This window comes from Loxodonta africana, chromosome 2 (assembly GCF_030014295.1).
Source record: "Loxodonta africana isolate mLoxAfr1 chromosome 2, mLoxAfr1.hap2, whole genome shotgun sequence".
In the NCBI taxonomy this organism is placed as follows: domain Eukaryota; kingdom Metazoa; phylum Chordata; class Mammalia; order Proboscidea; family Elephantidae; genus Loxodonta; species Loxodonta africana.
The window spans coordinates 64,910,025-64,921,611 of record NC_087343.1 but is presented as its reverse complement, the minus strand read 5'-3'; the positions used below and the strand labels follow the sequence as shown (position 1 = coordinate 64,921,611).

Here is an 11,587-nt window from a genome sequence, read left to right as displayed (position 1 = left end):
CATCTTAGAATTTCTGAAATACAGTTCTGAATTCCCATGTGTATTTCATGTGTTTCCGGATTTTCTATTCTGTTCCACTGGTTTGTCTCTTCATCATTCCAGTGTCACACTACTTTAGCTACTGAAGACTTACAATGTATTTGAATGTATAATAGAGAGTTCATTGATCTTCTCAGAATTTTCCTAGCTAACCTTGTTTATCTGTCCAGATAAAATAACCAGAGGGCTGATATCTAAAACTCAGCCATAGGCAGGTTCTTTCTCCTTGGCTCTTGTAGATCTTCTTTCCCTCTCCCTTTCTCCCTCTGTTTTACTTAAATTGTAAAAACTTGCACATGGAAGAACTTATTAGACGTGAAGATTAGTTATGAGGCTGGGATCAGAGTAGCTTCTTTGAAAGTTTGTGTATCTTCTCGACTTTCTTCTCCTGGGTATTTTTTCTGTTTCTTGATAGGCGCAGACTATTCCTGATCTGCATTGCTGCCATAAAAGGAAGATAGTCCTATGAAAGTTCTTACTTACAAAATGGTTACTCCTTTTGTATCTGCTGTATTTTTTTTTTCTTTTTTATATAGATTTGCAGCCCTTTTGCTGAAAGTAGTGTCCCTAGAATGATGGAAAACCTGAAATATTTGCAGCTGCATCAGGGTTTAATGTGGTTCACTAATGCATTTTCCTTCAGTAAAATTTGTTGTTTTGCTAGTTATTCCTGTTAAATTTTTAGCATTTTTAATATTGTATTACTAGAATCTTGGCTTTATTTGCATTGATAAATCATAAAAGCACTTCTTTCTTTTTTTTTCCTGTTCTATTGAAGAACTTAAGAGTCAGTAAGCCCTGTGGAAAATGGCCTTCAGTGATCTTACATCGAGGACTGTGCGGCTCTATGATAATTGGATCAAAGATGCTGGTGAGTAGCCAAACTTTCCAAATGAGGCTCATTTCATCCTTCCTTTTTATGTCAGATTGCCATATTGAATAGAATTTCACTGAAACAGATTCAGAGACTTTGCAACTCAACACTCCCTCATAGACACCCCAAATATTGATTTTTATTACTAGTTAACGAGGAGGAAGTGTCAAGGATTTCATTGCAGATATGTACAAAGATAGAGCTACACAGATATTCATTGTAATGTTTGTAATATTGAAAATAGCCTAAATTACAGTGATGCAAATAGGATAATAAATGATGGCATGTTCTAATTCAGTGGTCATTAGAACTGATTTAGAGGAAAGGTTCTCTTAGGCTTCATTCTGCCTTATTAATGCTCCTAAGGAAGATAATAGTTACTGCCAACAACGGTTCTGCCCATGAATGGGAGGGGCTGCACCCCCCGGGAGTGTATCAGAAAGGGCAGGCAGCCATTTCTTGGGGAAAGAAAATCCCTGGATGATTCTGAAATGCCTACCTTCTCTCCTTAGCCATTAAAAAAAAAAAAAAATCAATGTTATAGAAGAACATTTAATGACATAGGAAGAAGTCTGAACTATGTTAAATGAAAGCAGGTTATAAAACACCATATATAAAATTGCCTTTTGTGAGGGTTAGCAGTTATCTCTGTATGGTAGGATTGTAGGTAATTTTTATTTACTTATCTATATCTATTTTTTAACCATAACAAATGTGTCGATTTATAACTATAAAAAATTTGTTTAAAAAATATTAACAAAAGTCAATTTTTAAAATAGACAAGGAATCAAATCATTTTAGTGTTGAAGTGAACCTTACATATCATCAAACCTAACTCTTCATTTTAGAGTTGAAGAAACTGAGGCCCAGAGATGTGACCTTACCGAAATCATGGTTAGTTGATGGCAGAAAAGACTAGAACATACGTTTTCTGAACATGATTAGTAGCCTGTACTTAAGCTTTGAATTATTTTATACATATCACCATTACCATTTTAGGTTAATTCTTATCTATCAACCAAAAATCACATTATCTACCAAATTCAGGAGGAAAAAGTACCACTTCTTGGCACCTATCACAATTGTTATTATATTCTATTATACAGTGTCTCTTTAAGGTGTGTCTCTTGTAGGCAGCATATAGATGGATCCTGTTTTTTAATCCATTCTGCCACTCTCTGTCTCTTTATTGGTGCGTGTAGTCCTTTTACATTCATTGTAATTATTGATAGGTATGAGTTTAGTGCTGTCATTTTGAAGTCTCTTCTTTGTGTTGTTGACATTTCATTCCACTTAATTTTCTGGGCTGTCATTTTTCTTTATGTATATTCTTTTCATCTTTTTCATTGTCGTTGATTTTGTATTTGCTCATCTTTATATTTTTCTTGTTTTTTATTTTGATGTGTAGTATTGTTAGTTTCCTTTGTGGTTACCTTAATATCTATCCCTATTTTTCTAAGTTTGAATGAATCTTTTATTTCTTTATATCGCCTTGGCTTCATCTCCATATGGAAGATCTATGACTACATTTTTTAGTCCCTCTTTTTTGTTTTATTGTCATCTTTTACATAATGACATCTCTATTTTCCTATTTTGAGTGTTTTAGCTTTGATTTATTTTTGTGATTTCCCTATCTGGGTTGACATCTGGTTGCTCTGTCCTGTGTTCTAGTCTTGGGTTGATATCTAGTGCTCTTGGTTTTCTAACCAGAGAACTTCCTTTAGTATTTCTTGTAGTTTTGGTTTGGGTTTTACAAATTCCCTAAGTTTCTGTTAATCTGGAAATGTCCTAATTTCGCCTTCATATTTGAGAGACAGTTTTGCTGGATATGTGATTCTTGGCTGGCAGTTTTTTCCTTCAATGCTTTATATAAGTCGTCCCATTGCCTTCTTGCCTGCATGGTTTCTGCCGAATAGTCCGAGATTATTTCTCTTGACTCTCCTTTGTAGGTGACTTTTCGTTTATCCCTAGCCTCTCTTAAAATTCTCTCTTTATCTTTGGTTTTGGCAAGTTTGATTATAATATGTCTTGGTGACTTTCTTTTGGGATCTACCTTGTACGGGGTTCGATGAACATCTTTAATAGATATCTTCTCATCTTTCATGATTTCAGGGATGTTTTCTGCTAACAAATGTTCAACAATTCTCTCTGTATTTTCTGTTATCCCTCCCTGTTCTGGTACTCCAATCATTCATAGGTTATTCCTTTTGATAGAGTCCCACATAATTCTTAGGGGTTTCTTCATTTTTTTTAATTCTTTTATCTGATTTCTCCTCAAATATGTTGGTGTCAAGTGCTTTATCTTTAATCTCACTAATTATGACTTCCATTGCCTCAATTCTGCTCCTATGACTTTCTATTCAGTTGTTCATCTTCTGGGTTTCTGTTTGCTGTCTCTCTATGGTTTCTTGTAGCCTGTTGAATTTGTCATTATGCTATTCTCTCATTTTCTTAAGTTCCTCTACAGCTTTGTCTCTGTGCTCCTTGGCTTGTTCTGCATTTTGCCTGATCTCCTTCCTGATCTCTTGAAGAGTTCTGTATATTAATCTTTTATATTCTACCTCCAATAATTCCAGGAAGTTCTCTTCATCCAAAAGATTTTCTGATTCTTAGTTTTGGGAGCTTGCTGAAGCCATCATGTCTGCCTCTTTATGTGATTTGACTGTTGTCTCCGAGCCATCAATAAGTTATTGTATTTATTTATTTTATGTTTGCTTACTGTGTCCTAGCTTCTTGTTTTGTTTTGTTATGCCCAAATAGGCTGCTCATGTGAGCTAGTTTGATTCTTGGTGCCTTTGAAGCTCTAGCATCCTGTCACCAGGTGGTTGGAGATGTTACTAGGTATGTGAGCCCAGGAGTCCGTTTACTTTTCCTGTGTGGATTCAGCTCAGGTGTACGGGTAGTCAGTCACCAAGTGTGTGGTGCAGGCTCCCACATATAGTCTTAGACAAATTAGGGGTGATTGGTGTGGGCACAGCTATCTGGCTGCAGTAGGGGGTCACGTGCTGAACAAGGGCAGAGGGCTGACAGCCACCCCTGAGTATTTGTGAGGAAAGTGTGTCTCTGTTCCCTAGAGCATGTAGATGGGTGAGTTTTGCAACCAGACTGTGGGCACCTGTGCTGTTGGCTGTAAGGGCTGGGAGGCACCACTTATTCTTTCACCCCTGTTGCAGGTGGCTAGGTGGCATGGGTGGAGCCACCAGTTCTCAGGCCCCTCATGTGGGTAGGTGAAGACCTTGCTTAATAGGCAGAGCAGTGTCAAATGTCACAAACCTGCCTTTCCACCATATATGTGAAATAGTTGAAGCTAAACTTTAGGTATATACCCTATTATACTGTGCTAATGAGGGCCTACACTGTTGAAATGGGCCCTCACAGGTCTATGCAGGGGTGAAAGGCATTCAGAGTTCATGGACCCCTTATGCCTGTGCTTAGGCAAAGGAGCTCTTTCTGCCCTGAGTCCCCAGTTTAGAGGAGCCAGCAGATTCTTTTTTTCCTGTTTGTTAATTTGTTCCCTCTCCAAGGCCGGGAGAATGGCTCAGGGCACATGGCAGGTCCTACTTCTGGCCGGGGGATGTGGCAATCTCTGAAGCTGGCTCGGACCCAGTGTAGAGTGGGAAGGGAGCAGGTAAATGGGAGAGATGTTTTTCCCAAAGGGGCGTTTTTTGATCCACATGGTAGGTTAGATGCATGTGCTTATCTTTTGCCAATAGAGTACTGCTGTTCACTGATTCTGGAAGCATAAGGAAACTCTCTGCCACTCCATCTCTCCTGATGTGGAAAACGCGTCCCAAATGCCACTGCTTGCTTCACCGCTGGTGCCAGCTGATCCCATCCTGCAGGATGCTGGTTCCTGCCAGGTCAGGACTGGCAACTCTTTGCTGCTTCTGAATGTCTCTCCCTCCGCTGCCACTCAGTCTGATTCCTCAACTTTGCCTTTGATGTTCAGGGTTCCTTCAGAATCATATAAAATTGATTCATTTTTTTCGGGTCTTTGTTGTAAGAGGGACCACAGGAAGTGTCTGACTACACTGTCATCTTGGCCCCTCCTAACTTTATTATACAGTGATTTCAGCAAAGATACCCTTTCATGGTTGACGTCTTTCTCTGTAATCTGCTAAAGATCAATTTTATTTCGCTAAAAAGTTTCACAACAGTTTTGCCCCATAAAAATGCCTAGGATCTTTTTTATCAGTTGCCGTTGAGTTGATTCTGACTCATGGTGACCTCATGTGTGTCAGAGTTGAACTGTGCTGTATAGGGTTTTTCATGGCTGATTTTTGGAAGTAGATCGCTGTGCCTTTCTTCCAAGGCTCCTCTGAGTGGAATCCAACCTCCAACCTTTTGGTTAACAGGAGAGTACATTAATGTTTGGACCATACGAGGGCCCCCAGGATCTTTTTCCTCCTTTATTCCTTTTTTTTTCCCCCAAAGGATCATTTTTTAGTGTCCCATAAAGAGAGAAGTTTCACTCTGGGAGGGGACTGGGGAGTCACTATGCCTATGTTTTCTCTTTTTCCTAGTTTCTCAATGTATGTAATGATGCAAAGAACATATAGGTTACTTTAGGGGTCATCCTTCTCTGAAGGTTAACAGTGATTTGTTCTCATATATTCAGTACTTAACTTAAATACTAATATTTCAATTGTTTTTCAAAGTAGACGTAGACCTTGCTACTTGAACTCTCATTATTTGAACTTGGGATCCAAATATATTTGGATGTATATTTTTTTTGAGATAGAGCTGTTTGTAAAAATGAATTGCTGGCTATCCAGCTCTTGCTATTCACTCTCCTAAATGCAGGAACCCAAGAGATTCAGATCTTTACTGTCCTAACTCAAGAGCCTAATAGATTCAGATGGTTATACAAGTATAACTTTAAAGTGAACTACTTCAGAATGCCACTTCCACTTTTATCCATGAATCAACCATTTACTTTTTATTTGGGATATTTACATCGAAGACCATTTACTTTGTGTTTGGAATATTGACATTGAAAACTTGGTAATGCTGAGGTATAAAAAGGAACTGCAAAGGGCTGGAGGTGCTTAAAGATAGAGAGTAATAAAGAGAGTCCTGGAGACAGCATTGTAGACAGTACAGGGACAATGAGAGGAGAAGGCTGGAAATGCTGAATATATGAAGTTGCATTAATTTGAAGTCTTGGGAGAAGAGAGAGAGAGCATGGGGAGGTGTAATGAGAAGATCTAGATCTAAGTTCTGACACTACTGTTATTAGCTGTGTGATCTTGGACACATTATTTATTGTCCATGAGTCTCTTTTTTAATTAGCAAAATGGAGATGAGAATGGTACCGACCAAATAATATGCATGAAAGTGCTCTGTTATTTGGGAAGTATTTCCACACAAATAGTGGTGCTGGTTGTTACAGATGAGAGAGGGTTTTTATTTTAAAATACTTTTAATATAGCATATCACTTTTTAAAAAAGTTTCTTCACATTATTATTATTTTTTTCTTTTGGGGTCTAACCAAAAACCAAACCCACTGCCATCGAATTGATTCTGACTCATAGCAACCCTAGAAGGGTTAAAATGTTTTGTGTTAGGCTTTACAGCTTTTGAGAACACTGTCACACACAAAATAGGATTCTTTTTCCTTCTACTTAGTGAAGTATTGATCTCTAAGAGCTGCTATAAATCATTTCTGGCCATCTTAGTTCGGTTTTACTTTGTTTTCCCTGGGAAGTCCTGATCCCATGATTAAGGGCCAAGAATTTCAAGTGTGTTCTTGGCTTTGGCTTTACTCCTCGCTGGCCTTGGGGAAACTTACTGATATTCATTGGTTTTCTGATTGCTAGAGAAGCGGTAGTCATGTGTAGCTATTTCATGTGGAAAATTCCACAGCTACAGAATTATAAAATAGTTTAATTAATACTTAAGCTATAAGAGGATTTGTTATGGTTCTTACATATAAAATGTCAGGTTTGTAAATAATGCTACAGTTAGCATTTCGGGCTGTGGAGAAATGAAAAAGCTTTTAATATTTAAAAAGACCTGTCTTGTATAGCAATAATGACTTTCCAAACTTAGTTGTGACCTTTTTGCAACAGGGTGGAGTATGACCCAGATTGCTTCCAACCTGAACCTTTAGTACTTCACGAAGTACTAGAGGTACATGTTTGCGTTTCCTTCCAGCGTCTTCGTCTTAATTGGTGCTTGAGATTTTAACAGGTGCACTTTTTGAGCTAGTGCGTGCTACTTAAAAAGACAGCACTCTCCTACAAGTAGTTGATGGAAATGCTCATTAGTATTCTATCTTTGTGGCACTTATAGCTTGTACTCTCACTGGAACACTCTTAGAAAAAAATTACAGGCTAGTCATAATTCAAAGTGATAGTAATTAGTCATAGTCATAAGGTAATCACTGGGGTGTACATTCTCAGACAGGCTGCCTTCCCGTCCTCTGCTTTGTTCTTGGCTCTACTCATGATACTTAAGCCCAACTCTGACATCAAATAGAGGGGAAGTACTCTTCCCACCCCATCACCCTTTTGTCTCTGGGAAAATAGACTTCACTTCTACCACCCTCCCCTCCCCCGCCAGTGTAATTTGCTGGATCGTAGGCTGAGTCAGAATTAACTTTAAAAGTCATCAAGGAGCCCTGTCTACAGCAACCCCATCAAATCATCATCCACACCAGACTTGTAGCTTTCTCATAGACAGCTCACTATCTCACATGAAAGCGAACTTCCTATTCAGAAAGGTATAACTACTGGTGAGAGAGAAAGTAGGAAAAGTGAACAACCACCAGAATCACGAATGTTGTACTAAAGACTTAGAATTTTATTTGTTTAGTGAGAGAGAGCTAATTTAATTTAGAGCAGAGCTGTACTTTTAGAAAGTGAATTTGGCAGTTTTGTGGAAGACGGGGTGTAGCAGGATAGAACAGGGGACAGGAAACCACCTAACAGATGACTGCAGGACACCTGGTACGCAATGCCATGGCCCTCAATATAGGTGAAGGAAACTTGGTTACCCACCAAACCCCTGGCTCTTAGCTCTAACAGTTTATCATGGTCTCCTTGGGAACTTTTCAAAATATGGATGCCAGGGACCCATGCCCTAGGAGTTTGATTCAGTTAGACCAGGGCCGTCTTTTGCCACTTGATTTTTAAATACCCCAGAGATGACTCTGCTGTGCTGACAGAATTATCTGTTGTAACAACAGTAGCAGTTGCTATTCAGCACATACAATGTGCTGGGCTCTTCTTTGCAAAAAATAACTTGTTAAACCTATTGTGAGATAGATGTTGTTTCATGCCCAATTCACAGATAAGGAAAGTCAGCACAGAAGTAAATTGGCCAAGATCATATAACTGATCAGTGGGAGAGCCAGGATTAGAACCCAGGCTGTCCTATTCCAAAACTTTGCTGAAACAGGATAAAAAGCTTAGTGCTTTTTTATTTGCTTTGAAAATAACATACAATTAAATTAACCAGCTTTTCCCAAAAGATGCAATGATTTTTTTTTATCTCTAAACTTGGTAGTTACCTACAGAATTTTAAGAAAAGGTTTCTGCTAGAAATGTTAAATTGCAGGAAAAAAAATATTTATTTTTGAATTATTTTCTTCTGCTTCCCAAACCAGCTCAGTGTGCTTTCCCAGGCTTGTTTTCTTTCTGCTGCTACCAGAGGAAGAAAGAAAGATGATGTCATTTGATTTTTTTTTCTTCCTGCTGAGCCGGTGAAAGAGTAAAATAAAATAAATTTCTGATTCAGGAATTCCTTTACCGACCCTTAAAAATGACCTGTTTTTTAATCATACATGTGATGTCTGTTAATAACAGAAACATTTGAAATTGCTTATAAAAAAATAAATAAAAATCATCCGTACTCTCACCATCAAAAGGGGACAGCATTAATATTTTCCCAGAGGCCTGCTTTTGGTGCTGGTTTGAAATCCTTATTTCAGCAGGAATAAAAATGAGATACATTAATATAGATTATGATGTTTGTTTATTTAAGGTTTTGTATTACCCACTGATAGAAGAAGTCCATCAAAGTTTGATCAGTTCTAACTCTGTCTCTAAGTCCCCAGTTGTATGAATACTTTTCTTTACTGAGACTTCCTTTGTGAGGTGCAGGCCTATGGCTAGGGTTCCTGGTAGCCATTTTAATTGTGTGTGACAACCAGATGTCCAGGGAAACTTGACATTGTTAAAGGGAAAGGGATGGAGACAATGAAAGACTTCAGTGATGTGTATCTGGGTAGCTAATTTCAACGCTTTTACATAAAACCTCTTAATATGGGAAAGTGCTTTTAAAATTTTGAGAGCTTTCTATTTTTAAGAATGTCTGTCAGCAAACATTTGTTGAATTTGTATTTGTGCATGATACTTTACTCAGATTGTTCTTGCTAAGAGCATCAGTGACTTCCTGTTGTTAAATCCAGTGGCACTTTTCAGCCCACATTACTTGCCTCTCTGCCACATTTGATACTTTGCCTCCTTCCAAAATTCACTCTTCCTCTGGCTTTAGGATATCTCACTCTTGTGGTTTTTCTTCTTTCTACCTCTCCAGCTGCTCCTTCTCTGTCTTCGCAGTTTTCTCTTCTGCTGCTCGTCCTTTAAATGTTGAGTCCCCAAGACTCTGACTTGAGCCACTTACTCTGCTTACTCCACCCACTTTTCTAAGCCAGTTTTACTGCCCATCATTTATGTGATGATGTCTCTCAAACCTACACCTCCAGTCAAAATCTTTCTTTTAATTCCAGACCCATAGATCCAGGTACCTGGGGAAATCTCCACATGAATGTTTTACAGGCACCCCAAATGTAAGGTCTTCTACAATATAAGCCATCTCTCCCTGACTAATCATATTCCTAATCCTGTGTCCCCATTCTCAGTGATGGTATAGTTATCCAATCAAAAAGTCTGGGTGTTTTCCTTCTACCTGTATTTCATTCTCTGTATTTAACCAATTACAAATTCCTGTATTTCCTACCTCCTTAATATATCTAAATTGCTCTTACTTACCTTCTCATCACTAATTTTTAATGGTTTAATTGTAAATTTATTTTAGTGAATGGCTATCTTTTCCAAACCGCGTTCCACCGAACCTTAGTTCCATAAGATCTTAAGTGGTGTTCTACATAAAAAAAAAAAAAAAAAAACAGGATTCTATGGCCAATTAAGTTTGGGCAATGCTGCATACTACCCTTCTCATCTTGACAGTTCACAATGAACATGAGGCACTAAGAAATTTTGTAGTAAAGAAACCTGTTTAACCAAACGTTTCCAGTAGATACCCCCTTCCCCTTTTGTGAAATGTCTTAAAAAAAAAAAAAAACTTGATTTCATCCCATAGTTTGGGACATACTTGTATAGTGTGTATATGTGTATATATATATATATATATATATATGAGGTTAGGAATGAACTTATTTTTCTCCTAAGTAGTCAGTTTTCCTATCAGCATTTGTTGGATAATCTCTCCCTTTCCTGCTTGTTTATGGGAATTCTTTCATCATATATTAATTCCTAAATATCTTAGGGTCTGTTTTAGAGCTGATTATTGACTCTGTTGGCTTACTTTTTTTTTTTTTTTTTTAAGACGGGGCATCTCTTAGTATTCTTTTTCTCTTTATTATTATTATTTTATTGTCCTTTAGTTGAAGGTGTACAGAGCAAATTAGTTTCTCATTAAACAATATACATAGTGTTTTGTTATATTGGTTGCCAACCCCACAACATATTATTCTGTTAGTATTCTTGACGGATGCCCATTTGACTGCAGATAAAATCATTTTTAATAGTTAGAGTCATACCCAAGCATATCAGAATGTTTGTCAAAGGTGAGCTCTCCACACTCAAATTGAGACCGTGTGAACCGTCTGTCATGGACTTCTGCTGAAGAAGAAATTTTTGCATGGGGTGGAAAGTCAGACCTGAAGAGTATTCATAATTTCTCAGTAACTGGTGACATAATTAGCGAAATGATCGAGGTCTGCATGCCCTTCGTTCCTCTTTTTCAATTGATGAAGTGATGGTGTTCAGCATATTGATGTTAGTTGAGACTCAGTTTGGAGTGAGGTGCACGTGGAACCTTGTCCACACTCACTTTCCTTCATAATGCTCTGGGTTTATGAGGCAATTTAGTAAAATTATACTTGAACTACTTTAAATTATAGAATGAATCACATTTCACCTTGAGTTGCAATATTTAATTCATCTAACTCTGCTGGCCTGCCACTTTAAATGATCAGATAAGTTTCTAAATACATGGTTGTAAGGCCAATACATTTTTTGTTCAAAATTATAGGTTGGATAGCCCACATTTTGGACTCCAAGACCCACATTTTGGAGATTTAGATGATGCTGTGGTCCCTTTCAACTCTATAATGCTATGATGTAATACATGTAGAAGTGCTCCAGTTTTCTTGGGGGAAAAACAAAGTTGAGAAGCAAACACAAACATATTTCTTATATACAGAAGAAAACCAGTATAGAAAAACTCTAAGATGTTAATGGTAGTTATAGATGGATGAGCGGTGGGATTTTGCTGAATGTCCTCTGTCCTCCAAATCTACTCTTCCTCTCTGCTGCACCCTGGAGGCTCACTCACAGGGGAGGCTAAACAGTATTAATTACACCCATGGGATGGGTTCCTTGCCCTTTGGTTTCTGGTTGAGTTCAGCCAATTGAAAGCCCCAG

General features: G+C 37.9%; 1 protein-coding gene across 1 annotated transcript in view; it reads left to right on the top strand.

The window, feature by feature from the left end:
• The first annotated feature begins 580 nt into the window (after positions 1–580).
• Positions 581–11,587, top strand: part of ELOVL7 (ELOVL fatty acid elongase 7) — a 29,075-nt gene continuing 18,068 nt past the window's right edge. The window contains exon 1 of the mRNA XM_010588158.3: positions 581–910. Coding sequence (XP_010586460.1) covers positions 847–910 — 64 coding nt within the window. The 5' untranslated portion in view covers positions 581–846. The remainder of the gene's footprint in view (positions 911–11,587) is intronic.